General features: G+C 35.7%; 1 protein-coding gene across 1 annotated transcript in view; it reads right to left on the bottom strand.

The window, feature by feature from the left end:
• LOC121378339 (bifunctional apoptosis regulator-like) overlaps nt 1-19,708 on the bottom strand; it is a 56,451-nt gene that overhangs the window by 9,316 nt on the left and 27,427 nt on the right. The window contains exons 5-6 of the mRNA XM_041506467.1: nt 16,784-16,932; nt 16,032-16,196 (exon numbers count right to left, since the gene is read on the bottom strand). Of these exons, the coding sequence (XP_041362401.1) occupies nt 16,032-16,196; nt 16,784-16,932 (314 nt within the window). The remainder of the gene's footprint in view (nt 1-16,031; nt 16,197-16,783; nt 16,933-19,708) is intronic.

Below are 19,708 nucleotides of genomic sequence, written 5' to 3' on the forward strand. Positions count from 1 at the left end.
CATTTTCTCAAACAGAAACTTGTGCTATATCATGCAGTGAGAAATATTTTACTCTGGTGATAAACATGGGGTTACACACTAGATGAAACCGTTGAAAACAGCTTTAAGCACTGCATTATTGATATAACATAACAAAAGTACTTGTAAAAAAACCATTATTAAATTTGTAATAGCATTCAAAATATGTTTTTTCATTAAATCACGTTCTAATGCTTCCTAAAATCACGCTGTATTCTGTGTAATATAAAGCAAGTTATGGCTGTCACTTTTGTGGCCAAAAACCCATAAAGTATCTTCACTGAAGCATTTTGTATTGCCCCTCATCACAGCTATATGTGGCGATAAATAATAGCAAATGCCTTTTAAATCACTAATCGAGCACATGGTGTAGAAAAAAACCCTGAAAATATGTCGGAAAGCTGTTTTAGAGATTACTTTGCACCACAGTGGTGGGGAATCAAATTTCTGTAGCTGCAGAAAAAAGCCAGAAGTAATTAGAGTATTTCCTGTGGAAGGGGATCAAGCTATTTCCATAGGAGATAAAACGGAATCAAACTTGTCAAAACACTGCTCACAAATCACCAGCATTCTATCCAACTCATGACGCTGCAATCTGCACTAAGGCGTTAAAACTCAATTTACTTAAACCAGCTTATACACACATTTATTAAGGTACTAAATTAGATGCTATTTAGAAAGAAGAAGATATTATTTAATCTGTAAATAATATAATAGCCACGACATGTAGACAGGACAGGATTTCTAGTATGAGAAGTAAATATGCCACACAGTTGCCAGGCTGTGAATTTTACAGGATTCTGTGCTATTCCACGAATACCAGATTTTGGGTCGGAAGCATAAGATTAGAAGATGAAATCCAAATATATCTGTGTTACATTATTTTTATGATTTTGGTGGAATCCTTTAAGTGACAGACCCCCGTTTTTAAACACTACGACATATTTTTCACTATTAAAGCCGTTCATGATAATTTATTTTAGAAGTACTTACATTTTATTATTTAGAATATTCATTTTCATACACATGAAGTGGTTCTGGTCATCAAGGTTTTTGCAATACCACAAAATGCAGTTTCCACAATTCTAAAAACGTACGTTCATCTGAGAAGTAATGGTTAACGAGACAAGCTCTAGTTAAGTTTTAGACAGGATTTTCCTGTTTAAACATAGCAGACTTTAGCTTCTCTCTGTTATAACCTTATTAAAATGTGTGTTTCAGGTTTGTAGATTAAGTAGTAAACTTAGTGTCCATTTTCTTGAAACAAGGGTATGCACCTTTAAAGACACCAAAAAAATAAGAAATTAAAAAAATATCAAAATTCAAGGCCATCAGAAATAAGGCTGGTGGGTACTGGGTTCAAATCCCAGTTCCGACTCTTATCCAGCGGCCATATGTCACAGGGAGGTGTAAGACCACTACATGCATTTCTCTCTCACTACCAACCACTAACAACTAAAGACCTATTGAAGATTGTGTTCATATTTCAGAAAATAATGTTTTACATGTACATGTATGTTCAGGTGACAATATTTCAAAATCTTAGATAAACAGCAGTCAGTCTGCATGATTTTTACCCACATGTATACATACATGTAGGTAACCAACTAAGGTTGTGAATGTTTCTTACAGAATCAAACACCTCTGCTGAATACAGTCGATATGACCTATATATGTATGTAGTAGTTTTAAATTATAAAGGAAAGAAATGTTTTATTTAACGACGCATTCAACATTTTATTTACTTTATATGGCATCAAACATATGGTTAAGGACCACGCAGATATTGAGAGAGGAAACCTGCTGTCACCACTTCATGGGCTACTCTTTTCGATTAGCAGCAAGGGATCTTTTATATGCACCATCCCATAGACAGGATAGCACATACCACAGCCTTTGATGTACAAGTCGTGGTGCACTGGCTGGAGCGAGAAATAGCACAATCAGCCCATTGACGGGGATCGATCCCAAAATGACCGTGTATCAAGCGAGTGCTGTACCACTGGGCTAGGCCTCGCCCCCTTTTAAATTAAGGTTACTGTCTACAGACATCCCAGTTGGCAGATAAAACACTTGAATGTAATATATATGTACTGAGGTTTTTTAAAATAATTTATTGCATAGTAAAGTCCTTTCTTACATGTATATCTAACAATTTATGTTACATCAATGATTAATACGTGTATGTCTTTAACTACCAGTATCTTTTGTTTCATTGATTATATTTTTAATGTGTTCTGGGACATCAATTAAAGGGACATACCCTAGTTTCAACCCGTGAAAATTAACACTAAGTTTATTTAATCTACAAACCTATAACACATTTGAATAAAGTTACAATAGAGTGAAACATGAGTCTGTGACTTTGAAATGGTGAAATACCCTCTAAAAATAGACTAAAACTTGACTCCATAAGTGTTACTTCTCAGACGCACGTGCGTTTTTAAAAATATGAGAAATGCATTTTGTGACATTAAAAACACCAGGATGACAAATAACATTTCGAATGTACGGAATTGATAATCTAACCAATAAAATCTTAAGTAAAGTATAATTTAAGTTATGAAAAACGGTTACAACAGTCAAAAATATGCGTTAGTGTTTAAAAACTAGGGTATGTCCCTTTAAGCTGGATATTGACTGATAATACATTAAAATAATATATAATAATTACTTTATTTCACATTTATCTTCTGTTGTAACAGGAGGTGTAATTATTCGATTTAATATCTTACACCATCTTGTTAGATCAACCCAAGTTCGTATATTTATTCTTATCACCCTCCTGGTGAAGATATAGCGGTGTCGTACAAATTTCGTACGCACCACCAGGTGCGTATTACAAACTGTATTTTGATTTGTCAACAGGGAACAGAGTCAATTTCGATTGGTTGGACAGCAACCTTATTAGCATAACGGGACTATTTTTGTCATTCATAAGTAATGTCAAGGTCAGTAACATCCACAACTTTTACTACAAATGTCATTCATTAAAAGTTGATGTAAACTGGACCGCGCGAGAAATATTTTTAAATAAAAAATAAAAATAAAAGAATGAATAGAACAATAATTAAACATATTCATTTTATTTATTATGTGGATTTTTGGTCTACAGATTATTATTGTCAGTTGTGATTTGTGAATTCATCATTATTAAGGTCTACGACAGTCACTTTTTGGACCCTTGTTTTGGCTTCGTACACAATAAATGAAACCTATCCAACGTTAATTTTTTCATATGATATATTTGACGAAAGGTAGTTTTTTACTTTTTAAAACTTAAACTTAATATTTTTTGTAGAATTATGAAAAAGTAAAATATACCAACCTGTAAACAGCGTTGTTTGCTTGTTGTAGAAATTTAACAGGGGTCAAGGTTAGTAGACCAGTTTTTATTTTAATGTGGCGATGCATTGTAATAATATAGCTAATTTTGAATTTGAATGACGTCAGGTTTCCAATGACGTCACTTTGCACCTCCTTACAATAACCACAAACTGGGTACATGACGTTTCCGTTTTAAGAATGCTGGAAAAAATCCAATGCAAAATTCCTATTGATTTTTTTTTTTTCGAACATTACTGAAGCACCTGAATGTGTTTGCTGAAAATTCTGTGATTGAAAAATTGTACCTTTTACGAAATATGGATTTCAAGTGAAATTACGATAAGATATGCTATATTTATTGTGTACAAAGAAAGCCAAAACAAGGGCGCGAAAAGTGACTGTCGTCGACCTTAAAGTTATAACTAGTTTTCCCGTGAACTCAGCTGCTTTGCAAGCTACACGTTTTTAACTGCAAAAACACTTGTTATTCTCTTATTGGTTGGATTTTTGGTCAACAAATTGTTATTGTCAGTTGTGATTTGTGAATTCATCATTATTAGCATAACCAGTGGGGTAACGGGAACATTTGTTTCTTGGGGGCGTTTTGTTAAAATATGGAATTATGCATTAGTTTTACCCATTTTTCACCCAATATGAAAATAAACATATATTGATGCATGTACCTTACAGCTTTCTTTAAATTAAAAAATGAAACCCGATGGAAATTTATGGGGAAGTACGTCTACACCACTCCCCTGAAAACGTCACTGAGAAGTAGCGGAAGTACAACGAACTATTTCTCAATGCGGCGGTACGTAGTCGTGCACCGGCTAGTTATGCAAATCAACATCCGGTCTTGAAATAGTCTACAAAATTGATTGATTGATTTATTTATTTTTCATAATTTGCGTGAACTTTCGTTCGGTCAGATACGTTTCGGAAGTTCACTCGTTTCGTAAAAATGATATCTAGCGAAAACTCGTATAGTATTCTATATATAGCCAATTAAGAATAAAACAAGGAAACGAGATAGTCTAAACTCAATCAATCATTTATTTACAAAATAAAATCATAAATCATTCTTTTATATTAGTTAAACAAAAATAAACATGTGTTTTAACTTACATTAAAAAAAATAAAATTAAAGAGTGGTTTCTATACCATAACTAAAAAATAAACCCCAAATATTTAACCCACTAACCTAACTCCAAAGAGATGGGGGAAGCTACACTGTATACTGTGTTCTCTTTCATCATATCAGAATGTTTATTTCTACCCCAACCAGAGCCCCATGACTGGTATATAATATGACATGGTATGTGTTGTCCTGTTTGTGGCAAAGTGCATATAAAAGATCCCTTGCTGTTAATGAAAACAAAATGTAGCAGATTTTCGTTGAAGACTGTGTAAGTCGGAATTACCGAATGTCTGACATCCAATAGCCAATGATTAAGTAATCAATGTGCTCTAGTGGTGTCGTTAACAAAACAAACACACAAAAGTCATGTATGTGCTACATGTAGGTTGTGGGCTCACTATATATGTGAACAGCTGATTTCCATAACACTATATATATCCATTACGTCTCTGAGAAAAATAATGGCTTTGTTGCAACATGACAAAGCATTTATCACATGAATCTCAATTTTAACATCCTGCTCAATGGGAAAATACTGTATATTGCTATATGTTATTGAGTTATAACAATATCAGTATACTTCCACTGCTGACTCCAAAATCTGGTAATTGGTGCATATCACATTTTGGAAATGAACTCTTCTCAAGCAAATAAGAGTCCTTATGCACCTTAATTTTTCACTCCACAATTATGTAGTTAGCTAATGGCAAATACATGTAGTTATACGAAGCCGTAACTCATTTGTTCGTTTTGGGAACTGATATAGGAAACAAAATAGCAACAAGCAGAGTAAATAAACTATTTTAAAAAAGGCATATGCCAACTTGAATTATTGAAAATGTCAACAATTTGAATGATTAAGCCACTTTTAAGGCTTATGATTGGTAAAAAATAAAATAATGAACAGGTTAACTGTCCCCCCTCCCCCCCCCCCCCCCCTTCCATTTCTTCCTCCCACTCAATTAGACCTACAGCACTAATATGCTAAGAAATACAAACACTGATAGAACAAGACATCACAAGAAGATGACTATGGCATCAAAGATACATTAACACTGCAGCCCGGTTATTATAAAGCTCTCGGCAAATAACTGTCATTGTGAATATCAATTACTGGCGATCGAAACTGATGCATCGAGGCCAGCGAGATACTGAGAAAGTGAAATCTTTTTAACAAAACCAGTGTGACAGATTTCATTTACATCTAGCTGGTTATTATTGTGGATCATTTGGATGCCTTCATCCACTCTTCGTACTATATTACTACCCCTCCAGCTAAATGTAGTTGGGCAAAACCAGCTGTATCATTAATAGAAAAACATGTAGCTGCAGTCTGTTACTAAGTCACTGCGACCTATATCTGGTGACCACTGCCTTCAGAATCATTTGTTATAATTGTATTTATCCTTGGCAAAACAACACAGTATTTCTGGAGTTCGAATTTTACCACGGCACCTGGGATTCTTGGAAGCATGGAGTCTTGCTAAATTTGCAGTCTAGGAATGTATTGAAATTTACCAACTGAACAAGAATGCTGAGAGTACTGGTAAAATAATACATGTTCCCTACCAGGCCCCATAAATGTCCATAAATGTTTACCAATTAAGTTTATGGGCCATAACTCTGTCAAACGTGGATAAATTCCAATTTTGCCAGTTATGGCCCTTGAATACATTTCCATTAAAGTCCAACTTAATCTGGCATTATTTCTGTCAAAATATGGTATAAATCCCTATGAAAGTCAAACCTGATCTGTAACTGTACATGATTAAGCTAAATATAAAAGTTCATCTCAATATCTTGAAGCATTGCGGAAAAAAAGTACAGAAAACTAAATGTGGGACAGACAGATGGACAGAAGGACAGACAAAACCTATAGTCCCCTTCAGTTGGACCTATGTCACAAGACATTTACCCCCCCCCAAAAAAAAAAAATCTACCCCCTCAGGGGGTATATATTCTAGGAAATACACCAGGAGGGGGGAATATTTCCTAGGATACTGACTTTTACTCAAAATTTAAATTTTGTGCTGTATTGGCCATTCTCAAAGAGAATGATACACCCCTGCACCACGATGAGGTTACAGCACGCGCTGGGGTTGATATATATAGAGGTTTCAAGCTGGGTGCCAAACACTGAAAGTAATTTGGCGAATTTGATCAGAAAATCTGTAACCAAATTCAAATAACATTATAGTAAAACAAAATTACTTTTCAAATTGACTATACATGTACACATACAAATGACAAAGAGTTTTTAAAATTCGCTTTTTGGCGAACTGGTAATGTCATATATTTGCCAAATTCAACATTAAAATCACATTTGGCAATTGGCTATTGACAGATTAAAATGCACATAAAACATTGAATCATGAAGCAGTGGTTGGAATTGGAAATAACACACTGGGATTACTGCAGGGGACTGACCCGTAGACACACTGGGGTGGATGCAGGAGTTTTCAAGGGCGAGGGGGCAACATTGAAAAAGGGCACCTATAATATTAATGGATGCAACATTGAAAAGCCCACGTATGTAAGAAATCGCAGGGGCCTATAGCTTGGGATTTTTAGGTGGTACACAGACTTTTTCGGCAATGGAATAAAGCATATACACACACGCATTTACATCATATTTTAATATTAAAAAAATATTTGTAATCTCAGGTGGTACGCAGCTGTGTACTTGTGTATATGGAAGCTAGGCCCCTGAATTGAAATGTTTGTTTTGTTTAACAACACCACTAGAGCACAGTGATTTATTAATCATCAGCTACTGGAGGTCAAACACTTGATATTCTGACACATTTTCTTCAGAGGAAACTTTCTATATTTTTTCCATTAGTAGCAAAGGATCTTTTATATATACTTTCCCACAGACAGGACAACAGGATGACACATACTGCAGCCTTTTATGTACATGTCGTGAAGCACCGGCTGGAATAAGAAAAACCCAATAAGAGAATGGTTTGCCGAAGGGGTTTGAAAGTCCAACACAAACATAGGGGTCAGCAAGTTTTTCTTTAATAACAATAATTAAGGCACCATGGCTAACTTTTACCTTCAAAAGAGGGGTATGAAGGCAACGTACTCTCTATCAAGTTTTATCTGACAAATAAGATTTCATCCTGGTGAATTAGGCTCTAGCCCTAGCAATTTGTTGGATATGGATGCCGTTTATCACATTATCACATTATCGGTGATACCTGTAAGTTCTATAGGCACCACAACATTTTTCTTATCGTCGACAACGTCGGATATTTGGGGCACAATGGCAAGTAAGGAGGGCAACTCTGGCACTTGCTGCTACTGCCCAAGTAAAATATGATCCCTGCAAGCAGTGAGTGAGCTACATGTAGATCCCACCGGGCTTACTAAATGGGATTCACTGAACAGTGTGCGATTTTGAGGAGAGTCCGGGAGCCCGAGACTCACAAAAATCATATAGGACTCTCTAGCTTGGCTAGCATACGAGCCCGCATGGCTCAGAAAAAGTATGTGTACCAATTACATTGACTCTATGAAATGATACAGTCAACATATATCTTAAAATCCTGGGAAACCAGTCTTGAATAGCGATCTTTTCCATGGTTTCATGTATCTTCTGTTCTACTGGAGTTGCACAGCAGGGCTCGCTGGGTTGGTGGCGAGCTCTAAAGATTTGCAAACAGGGAGTTCTTATGACACTTAAAGCCGCACACCCTAGTTCCATCCAGCGAAAATAAATTATAATTTGGTTAATCTACAAACCTGTAACACACTTAGATCACGTTTTTATCAAATGGAGTGAAAAAGCAGGTTTTATATCGATAAATACCATGGGAATCCCCATGTCCCAATTGCTTGAAATAATTTTGAAAGTTAGTATTCTGATGTCACCGGTAGATGTCGCTCGAAGCACAACAATGCCTACATCACGACAAATTTCACAGACTTGGGGTGCATTCCTTTCACCTCTCCTGGACATGTTCCAACTGTTCTGTCCTGGTTGTATCCCCTCTCCAGATATCGTAAGACTTAACAAAATTATTGGTTTTAAGGGTTTGTAACGTTTTGTATTGAGACACTTACTAGTCTGAACTTTATTGTTACTGAAAATGTTCACGAACTGTGAAGAAATATCTCACAAATGAACAATGGCGGGGATACATTTTAAAAAGGAAGATCTACAGCATTCAGGAAGAGGGTGCAACATTTAAAAAGGACACATACAGTAGTTTCTACATACATATACTAACGGAAAAAATAACTGTGCATCATTAACAGTGGTATATATTTTTAGCTTAGAAAATAACAACATGATGTTTGTAATCCATGATATAAATGTTTACTTAGTCAGTATTGTGTGTGACCACCATTAGTGTTAATACAGGCTTGACAACGGCGATGCATAGACAACACCAGACAGTTGAAAAAGGTTTGTGGGATGTTGTTCCATATCTGAATCATTCCATTTCATCCCAGACATGTTGAATGGGTGACAGATCTGGAGAAACAGGTGGCCAAGGTAGTATTTAGAGAATAACTAATGAGCTATGAGGAATTATGAATTCGCCAAAGGCTCGGGTTTACAACATTCATTCACTCGGGACAGATAATTCGTAATTCTTCATAGCGAGTTGGTTATTGTCTTTATTACCCATTGTCAATTTTAACTGATTTTTAATGTAAAAATTCCTCTGCAGTCTACAACAAAGCCATCAGCCATTACGTCGTATAATCTTACGTGCATTACATGACGTAATGTAAGTAACGTCATAGCATAACGGCGTTCTTTTTATAACCAAATGTTTACAGTACAAAATAATACAACTGTATTTGCATTTGAAAATAGTTATTTTTATATATTACTAAAGCTGCTGCTTATGAAAATATACCATTTCATGTTTATGAAACAAATGAGTCCATTTGTTTTTGTAAATCTTTGTAGATCGTATAATGTATGTGTCATCTGACTCATGAATGGAAACATTATATGAATGAAAGTGAAGTTCTGGCCAATGCAAGCAACCAACAAGCCATAGGATTTCAAATTTCATGGGAAACTCTTTTTGGGTTCCGTGCCCTGAGATCATGGGAACCCATCGGAAGCTGTTTTTAGGTTCCATGAAAACAAGTTATGGGAACCCATTTCTTATACCATAATGCAATGGATTGTCAAAATGCTATGCAGGTTGGGTAATATGTTCGAATCTTGCCAACTGACTTATTTTAAATGACAACAAATAAAGGTTCCAATCCAGCCAACTGACTGGGTTTTTTTTTTACATCAAATAAAGGTTCCAATCCAGCCAACTGACTGGGTTTTTTTTGACAACTAATAAATGATTATTATATATGTTAATAAGTTTAATGATGCCCAGTAGTTCAGAAAATCACCAAGTCCCCAACTGGCCATTTGCACCATCACCGAGATACACCGAGTCACGGTGAGTGCTGAACGCAAGATACATTGATCTGTTTGCATTATTCGATTGTTACCTTCAGTACTCAAGTGCATGCGTGACATCGGCAATAAATTTGTCGACTTCAGTGACAGTAATAAAAGGTTAATTATTTTTATCAAACAATATTTGAATTAAAATCCTATTTTAGGTCCCTAAATTTAACAGCGACACTACAAATAATTAGCGCCAGTGATTTTGGTTCAAATGTGCAATTTACATATGGATCAATTATTTATATATATGCGTACGCGGGTACAATGTAGGCTCATACTTATTATTACCTACGTCATCGAAACGGCAATGGACTCATGTGTGGGAGTGGATGTGTTTGCACGTGTACAATAGGAAGAAGGATGTCGAAAATCACAACTTTTTTGTATCGTACTAAATGAATGGCCCCTTAAAAAACATTTATTTTGGCAATTTCATAAGCATCTCACTTGTAATGGTCACTGCAAACTCTACATCTAACAAATATCACATCGTTATCGACTGCATCGAATTCGACTTCAAAATTGCCACTAAATGGCCATTTAAAAAAAAGTTCAGACTTTTTCTTCTTTGGAGCAGGGCCCGTGCTTATAAAACGTAAAGTCTAGACTTTAATAAAGTCCAGACTTTAACGTAATGCTATTTGAATGGCGTTGCCATGACGTTAAAGTCTGGACTTAATAAAGTCTAGACTTTAAGGTTTATAAGCACGGGGCCAGATGCCATGATGTCAATATGACAAGTTTTGGTCGGGTCAGAGTTCGACACCACGCTCAAATCAAACCCAACCAAAACTTGTAATATTGACATCATGGCATCTAGCCATATATACATATATATATATATATATATACCCGGTAAATATAAAAAAATAAAGATAAATATTTTTTTATTTTTTTTAATCAACATAATAAGCATGGGAAACAAATTTTCGGTTCCGTGGTTTTGTCGACACGCTACCGGTAACGATCGTTACCGTGAAATCCGATGGCCTGAACCAACCAAACGTCGTGATTTTTAAGCCAGCCAATCAGTGGTTGCAGACACTGTGTAGAGATTGAAAAAATATTACCCCATATATTTGAGCCCATATGGGTAATAAACAGCAATGTTCTGTTGTCTTAAAAAATCTATTACAGCATGTGCAATGTGTGGGTGGGCAATGTCCTGCTACAACAAGATGAAACGTCCTTGTGCTTGAATAAAGGGTAGAATGTGAGGTCGAATAATGTCATCCCGGTAGCGTATACCAATCAAATTGACATTAACAATAAGTTGTGTCTATCCATGAGATGCGATGCCACCCCAAGCCATCACACTTCCGCCTCCAAACTGCTGATGTTGAATAACGTAAGCATCGACTAAACGTTCTCCTTGACGTCTATAGACCCTTGCACATCTATCAGAGCTATCCAGATGAAACCTGGACTTGTATGTAAACAGTATACCATCCCAGTCTTATTGTCTGAACCTTAGATGTTAGCGATACCATGTTAAGCGTGCCTGCCGATGACATGGAAGTAAAACTGGGTGGATTGCTGGTCGTCAGGGCCGATTCCGTTTGGTCCTGGCACTAATTGGTCTTAACCCAGGAATGATCCGAGCTGTTAAACTGGCAGTTTGGAACTGATTTTGCAGATGCACCAACCAAATATGGTTATCTCACACATGGACGACCAGTCAGTGGTAAGTCCTGAGTGTTGCCCTGTTGTTGATAACTTCTCCATAAAGAGATTATCGTGTTTTGGTGTACACCAGAACGTCGGGCAATTTCATTTTGTCCATTTCTGTTTGCATCATACCCACGGCACGAAGATGTTGGTCTTCAGAAAGCTGTGATATGACATAACCTTCATATTCTGTTAAACAAAAGTGTTTTTCTGAGAAGTAAATAGTTAACAACCATTGTGTGTTTTTCATTTTCACAAGCAATGTGTGTATCATGTGGCCAAAAAACATGCATAACACAAAAATGTGCACCCTGTATAAAATGCACATGCGACGGATGAATCATGACCAAATCATGAAAGATAATGTCTTCAAAAATATGTATTGATTTTTTTTCTTCTGTAATTTCAGAAAATGTGTAATTTATGACACTTTATATCATGCACAGTTGCTTTTTTGCTTTTTGTTTGAGTCTAATGGGAGCTAACAATCCTACGACTGATTGCGTCTCTGGTGAGTACTCTACAACTGAGCTACATTCCACCCATCTGTTCTCAACACTAAATCTTGTGACTAGAGATGAAAATGTTTCTGATAAACAAGCATTCTGAGAGTACTCCTTGACCAGTGCATGTCCCCTCCCGGGCCCAATACATGTTCATATCTTCTAAGTTCAACTCTGTGAAAAATAGGTAAATTGTCATATCTCCTAAGTTCAACTCTGTGAAAAATAGGTAAATTGTCATAAAAGTCAAACTTGATTTATAAAAGAACATGATAAAGCTATACACAAAATTCCAACTCAATATCTTGAGGCATTGCAAAACAAAAGTTTGGAAATAACATTTTCGGATCTCGTAAGTTCAAGAGCCATATCTCTGTCAAAAATGGGTAAATTGTCATGGACGTCAAACTTGATCTGTGATAGTACATGATAAAGCTGTAAAAACATTTTTAGCTCAATATCTTGAGGCATTGGGGGTGGGGGAGAAGTCAACAAATTTCCATATCTCCTAAGTTCAAGGGACATAACTGTCAAAAATGAATAAATCGCCATGAATGTCAAACTTGATCTGTAATCATGATAAAGCTATACACAAAATTTCAGCTCAATATCCTAAGGCATTGTGAAAAAAAAACATCCACACAACTGTATGTGGGACAGACAGATGGACAGACAGACAGAGAAAGACAGACAGAAGGACGGAGATGAAACCTAAAGTTGGACCTGTAGGGGACTAATAATATAACTGTGGTGTATTTTTATTGACACTTTTGAAAACATGTTTCTCAAGTGATTACCAACGAAACAGTTAGTTGCTTAATCTCATTCCCACAAGCTAAGTATAGAAATATTACAGCAATTATTACATTTGACAATGATTAGCAAACACATTTAATAAAACACTTACTATTATCATAAGGAATAAGAAGTCAAATTACATGTAGTTGTTGGGGGTTTTGTTTTTGGCTCCTGGTGGGTTTTTTGTGAATAAACAATGTTAAGAAATTGAAAAATTTCCAAGATTTAGCAATTAAAAATGACAAGAGGTCTTTGGGGGGGGGGGGGGGGGGGGGGGAGTGGTCTTGAAGACTCAGTCTTTTTAATAAATTTGAATATATTGGATAATTAATAAAAACAATAATAAATAATTCCACTTAGTGGAAAAATACACACGTTGAGTACTAATCATTGAAAATTTTGCACAAAACTAGCCATTATATTATCTATGAGGATACAATTTTCACTTACATTTAAAATGATGCATGACACAAAGATCACATAACAAAAATTCTGTACAACTACAAATACATGTATAAGATACTACTCAGATTGGATTCAATAACATTAAAGTGCCTATATCCAAATAAGCTTCAAGCATGTCTCTCCTGGACACAATCTCTGATTTAGCCAGTGACTGGGTCTGGGGCAGAAATGGCGGGGGTGGGGGGGGGGGGGGGTGAATTGGAAATGGACAGAATTTTGGAATAACAATTAGTGAAAAGAAATTTATTTTTTTAATTAAAAAGCTAATTAGCCAAAAATAAAAAGGAATTGACTGCTCGGCCAAATATTTATATAATTTAAAGCATTTTAGAAGGAAATTCCAAAAATAAATGAGAAAGAAAGAGAGGCTTGAACTATTTAATAAAATTTTAAAAAAGGTAATTTTGACATAAAATTTTGAACAAAGGTCTAAAAGTTTAAAGTCCAATCTATATGTCCACGCATGTGGCTTCGTTAAGGCCATTGAGTTGCACAGGTCAGAGTGATGGTCATTAGATGTCACTTAAATGGCGTGAAGGCAAGGAATCTCGCTAAAAAAGAATCCAACCTGGTGGTGCAGGCTGTCGAAACAAGAAGCGTTCTAGCTTTCAATCAGTACTAGTGACCACAATCATCCCAGTAAAAAACTCCATTTTGATGGCAAAAGGCCACAGATCACAATTAATTACGCTGTATGTTTCTATATTGCCTTAGTGGCTATAAATTTTTTATTAATATCAGCAGGCCCATGGATTTTTGTATGTACCGTAGCCTGCCTGGGGAAACATACCCTGAAAAGGGTAACCCCTGTTGTCCAGCTCTTTCTCCCAGGATATCGGTTTAAACAAAGACACCCACTAAACCTGCCAGAGTACACCAGGGTTTCTGCCAGAGGGTAAAATGGGTATGGCGCCAGATTTTATATTTTTAAGTTAACCTTTTGACAAAATGAACACTCTTATCATTACTATATGATTTTCTTAATCCTAACCCTAAATTTAACCCATTTTCTTTCTGGGACAGGTCCCCCATACCCCCCTATTGACTGTGTTTGCATTCAGTTCCACACCGCAATACCCAAAAACACTGTACACCCATTTTACACAAAAAGCACTACTTTTACATTGGCCAGAATTACCATAAACAAGTCTTCAATGTCAACAAGTTACACATGTTTACAAACTACATGCTTTCCCCTGTCAACTTGAGTCAAATAGTTGCCACTTCAAAGCTGTCTGCCATGAAATAATTAGTCAAACAGCAGACTACTTGTGCAGGCAAATTTCCAGATTGGGAAGATAACTGTGATCTGAGGCCAAAAACACCAATGGAGCAAAAAAAGAAAAAAGAAAGAAATGTTTTATTCAACGACGCACTCAACACATTTTATTTACGGTTATATGGCGTCAGACATATGGTTAAGGACCACACAGATTTTGAGAGGAAACCCGCTATCGCCACTACATTGCAGAGCACTCACTCAGGGTTTGGAGTCGGTATCTGGATTAAAAATCCCATGCCTCGACTGGGATCCGAACCCAGTACCTACCAGCCTGTAGCCCGATGGCCTAACCACGCCACCAAGGCCGGTCCAGTGGAGCAAGTGCAAGCACATGCAGTGTGCACAGGTGAAACAAACACGTCTTACCATGGCAAGCTTCAGACTGGGAATGAGACGCTACTCAATAGCTCTTATTTTTGTCTACCACAGCCCACTGGGGATTTTATTTCTAGACTAAAATACAGTTCTTTACTTCTTCCCCATCATTAGAGATATCTTTTGCAAGTACCCTCAACTGCAACCCTATAGACTATTCAACAAGTGAGAAAGTCGACATGGTCTTGCAGACATGTTCTTCATGGTAAAAGTACTTTAAAACATTTTTTTTTAGAAATGTTGGGAGAGGGAAATAACTCTCGAAGTACATGTAGCAAAGAAATATATTTCATTCTGAAAAAAAGAAGACTACTGTCTTTTGTAGAAGTTGATGGGCCAGTCATTTTACTGATACAGAGCATATTTTGAGTGGCTTTTATAATATATACAATTTGTTTTTTACATTATGGTTTCTTTCATGCACCATTTTAAATTTTACTTTATACTGTACTGGGCAAATCTGAGTTGGAACATACATGTATTTATTACTTCCAACATAATAATTCCATACTTACTCAATTATGTATTGATGGAAAACTGACTACTGGCTATTTTGTTTTGATATATGGGTACTTTGAAATCTATTTGTCGAAAAGAATTATGCAACATTTGTGTTTGTTTATCAATATATAAAAGTCCAAGTCCATTGATTCATAAAAAAGCATCCCATTTTTAAAGTATTCAGTACAGAACATTTGAAATTTTGCACAAAACCAGTGTATTATGATTTATATTGATAGTTAAATGTTTACTTTGATACATGTATCAAAGTAAACAAATTACCATGAATATACCACATAATATGTTATCAATATTTAAAACTTTGCACAAAACCAGCTTACATGTATTATGTTGTATCTCGATTGTAAAATTTTTACTTTGATACATGTACCCAAATGTTGAATAATTCCTTTCGACAAATAGATTTCAAAGGATGCATATATCAAACAGTAGTCATCAATGCATAACGTCCGGTATATTATAGACTAAAATTAAAATAATCTAGAAGAATGAACAAACCTCGGACCAGTTGATGGGTTCACCTGGCTTACTTTGTGGTGTGGAAAAGTGTACAAATGGCAAAAAGACATCTTCGTAATTGAAGAAATATAAGTAGAGCAAAGTTGTACGTGGAAAGTCTTTTAGTCCAAATAGTAGAAATAATGTTCTGCCTGGATACCGTGCCTGTAAGAAGAAAACAGATACAGATTTTCACAATGATTTCCATCAGAACCAATTAACAACGCAAAACATCATTTTAAAACCTTTGTGCTGTCACTAAAAATGTTAAAATTAGCTTTAAATAAAATATTTAAAAAAAAAAAAAAAAAAAAAATTGCAAGGCTAGCTCTTGGGTAAACAGAAAATTTCACTAAATCATCTATTTAAACTTGAATAAATTCAAAAGCGAACTTGGCAAGTGCCAGAGCCAGCACTGAATGGTCTTCATGATAAACACGATTCATTATTATAATAAAACATAAACTGATCTTTGCTTTTAAAGTAACATGATGAAGTTCAACATCGGAAACAGGTGCCTCAAAAACCACAGGTTTTGCTTCCTTAGATTTGAGCACAGAATCTGATATAACAGATTAATTCTTGCAAAGGTGTTTACCGATAATTAGAATACGTTTTTAGCTTGAAGTTTTTGTTAACATTGAAAAACATGCAAAAAACATTGTGCAAACATTATCATTACAAAATAAAGAGACTGAAACTGGGAACATGTGCCAAGATTACAACAGACATTATGTAATGAACATAAATACCTTATACTCCCATAACGTCCCAGGCATTTTTATGCCTTTTTCTCTGACGTCATGAATAGCGTATAGCAAAGCCTTTTCATGAAGAGGATTTGTGACATTCAACAGTTCACGTAAATTATTCTCATCCAGTGCTAGGAGCATATTTCCATCTGCAAATGTAAAACGAATACAAAAACATTGATACGTCAGCATGTTACAATCTAATGATCAAAATGAAAAATTGTCAAACATACATGTACATGAATCTGTTAACAATATAACAGATTCTGTCAGAAAATCTTTAGCCAAGTGCCATGTTTAGTTTGCCAAACAAAGTAAATGTGCAGACAAAATAAACATATCTACAAATGAGATACAAAATATTCAAATAATAATTTTTATGAATTTATAATTTAAATATATTTTCCAAATCCAAATTTAATTTGCATTTGGTAATTTGACAAATGATTGCTTAAACCTTGACCCATCTAGACTACTGTTAGCAGTTGAATTGTCACATTCATGATTTCACCAAAAAAAAATTTGAACCACATAACAAATAATATTTACATGGCTAACATGAAAAGCTAAAGTGCTAATATCTTAACAAAAAACCACACACATACATTACAAAGATGTTATAGAGAATACTATGCGAGTGGTTGTTGGATAGCATTTAGCTTACAAAGAGTTGTTTTTAAAATGTATCTAACAAGCAAAAGCGAGTTGGATAGTTTTTAAACAAGTATTCTGTTTCTTACATAACCTCAAAAAACAGGTTTAACACAAATTTAAACATCTTTTCCAACTAAAACTTATTTGCTTGTGCTTATGTGTCACATAGTAATCAGTTTCAGGTTAAATTGGACATCACAAAGCTGTCAATGTTTGTAGAACCTATTTGACTGGATGGTAAGGCTGTAGTGACCGGGTCATTGCCTTGGAGCAACCAGTCGTGCGTGTAGATCTCTAAATTGTTATCACAAGTATATGTGCTATCAGTATATGTTATAAAAAATAAAAAATGATGTTCTCACAAACAGGTTTATAAGAAACAGAATTATTTTGATCCGTAACATTACTTAAACAAGGATTTCGTCAAGGTAATCAAATAGCAATAGAATAGTTCTAAAATTAATAAATAAATACCTAGAAATAATCATTCTTGCCCATCATCTACATGTATGTTTATCAATAAAATAACTTCCCCAGTAGCAATGAGGAGGACCAAGGCTGTAAGCAGGGGGCTCATGCAATCAAGAAGTTAATTAGGGTAAATGGGCGGTCTCATTCTGCGATTAATCGCACCAATATGCTTTTAGCTATTGTAGCAATTCCTCCAGCCAGTTCACCACGACTGGTATATCAAAGGCCTTGGTATGTGCTATCCTACGATTTGAATCATACTGTGAGAACATCTAAATCAGAACGACATTAATCTTATATGACAAGTTCTGTCAGAGTGATACTGATTAGAACATACATGCCCTATTTCTCATAATAACTCACAAATGTAACAAATCACATGATAAGAATGCCGCTTAAAGAATGTTACATTTTCAACATGCCTACATAAAAGAATTGCTCATGGATGCTCACTGTCAATTAGTCACAAACTAGGAGGTTCACACAAAGATTACATCTAGAGCTGGGCAGTACTGAAATTTGAGGCTCAGTATCGATATCGGTATTTTTGGGGTGATTTACCTCATTATCGGTACGGTATTCGGTATTAACATGATACTGATATCGAGTGCTATTTTCGGTATACTCAGCTTTAAATGCTTGCCAGGTTTATGTCTCACCCACTAATTTCATTTAAATACAATTAAATTCCATACACAAGGCTCTCGTCTGATTTATACCAAACCATTTTGCATTCGTCAGATACATGTATATTATTAGTGCTTTTTAGGAAATATTTTTCAATACCGAAATTTCAGTATTTTGAAATTTGCTCGGTATGGTAAATCGGTATTGACATAATACCGATACCGTAAGGTATATACGGTATACCGACCAGCCCTAATTACATCCTTATGGTTTGGTGCAAGCAAATGCTTCCATTCGCATGTGCTCGCACAAATGTTTTTGCAATGGGCAAAACACTGCTAGCCTCATCACAAACTGATAACCCTGATGTATTGTACTAAAAATTACTGTCAATTTGACACCGAGTGCAATTGCTCTTCTACATAATTTCAGAACATACTTCTTCTCACTATTGGGACGCGGCGTAGCCCAGTGGTAAAGCGCTTTGGGATCGATCCCAGTCAGTGAGCCCATTGCACTATTTCTCACTCCAGCCAGTGCACCACGACTGGTACATCAAAGGCTGTGGTATGTGCCATCCTGTCTATGGGATGGTGCATATAAAAGATCCTTTGCTGCTAATCGAAAAGAGTAGCCCATGAAGTGGCGACAGTGGGTTTCCTCCCACAATATCTGTGTGGTCCTTAACTATATGTCCGACGCCATATAACCGTAAATAAAATGTGTTGAGTGCGTCGTTAAATAAAACATTTCATTCCTTCTTCTCACTACTGATGTCAAGGTGAAAAAAGTGTTGAACAGCGTAGCATAATTCTAGGTCCTGCATTTTTAAATGAAATAAATTTCTCATATTCATGTGATTTGTCTCTTTAACTGAGCAGTGTGAGCTAATATGCTGGTAGCTATTGCAGCAATTCATCCAGCCAGTGCACCATGACTGGTATATCAAAGGCTGTGGTATGTGCTATCCTATGTATGGGATGGTGCATATAAAGGATCCCTTTCTACTATTGGCAACATGTTGAAGGTTTCCTCTATAAAACTATATGTCAATATTACCAAATGTTTGACATCCAGTAGTTGATGATTAATAAATCAATGTGCTCTAATGGTGTCGTTAAACAAAAACAAAAGTTTAAAAACAAAACTATTGTAGTCACTGAGGTGCACGGC

This window comes from Gigantopelta aegis, chromosome 8, assembly GCF_016097555.1.
Source record: "Gigantopelta aegis isolate Gae_Host chromosome 8, Gae_host_genome, whole genome shotgun sequence".
NCBI lineage: Eukaryota > Metazoa > Mollusca > Gastropoda > Neomphalida > Peltospiridae > Gigantopelta > Gigantopelta aegis.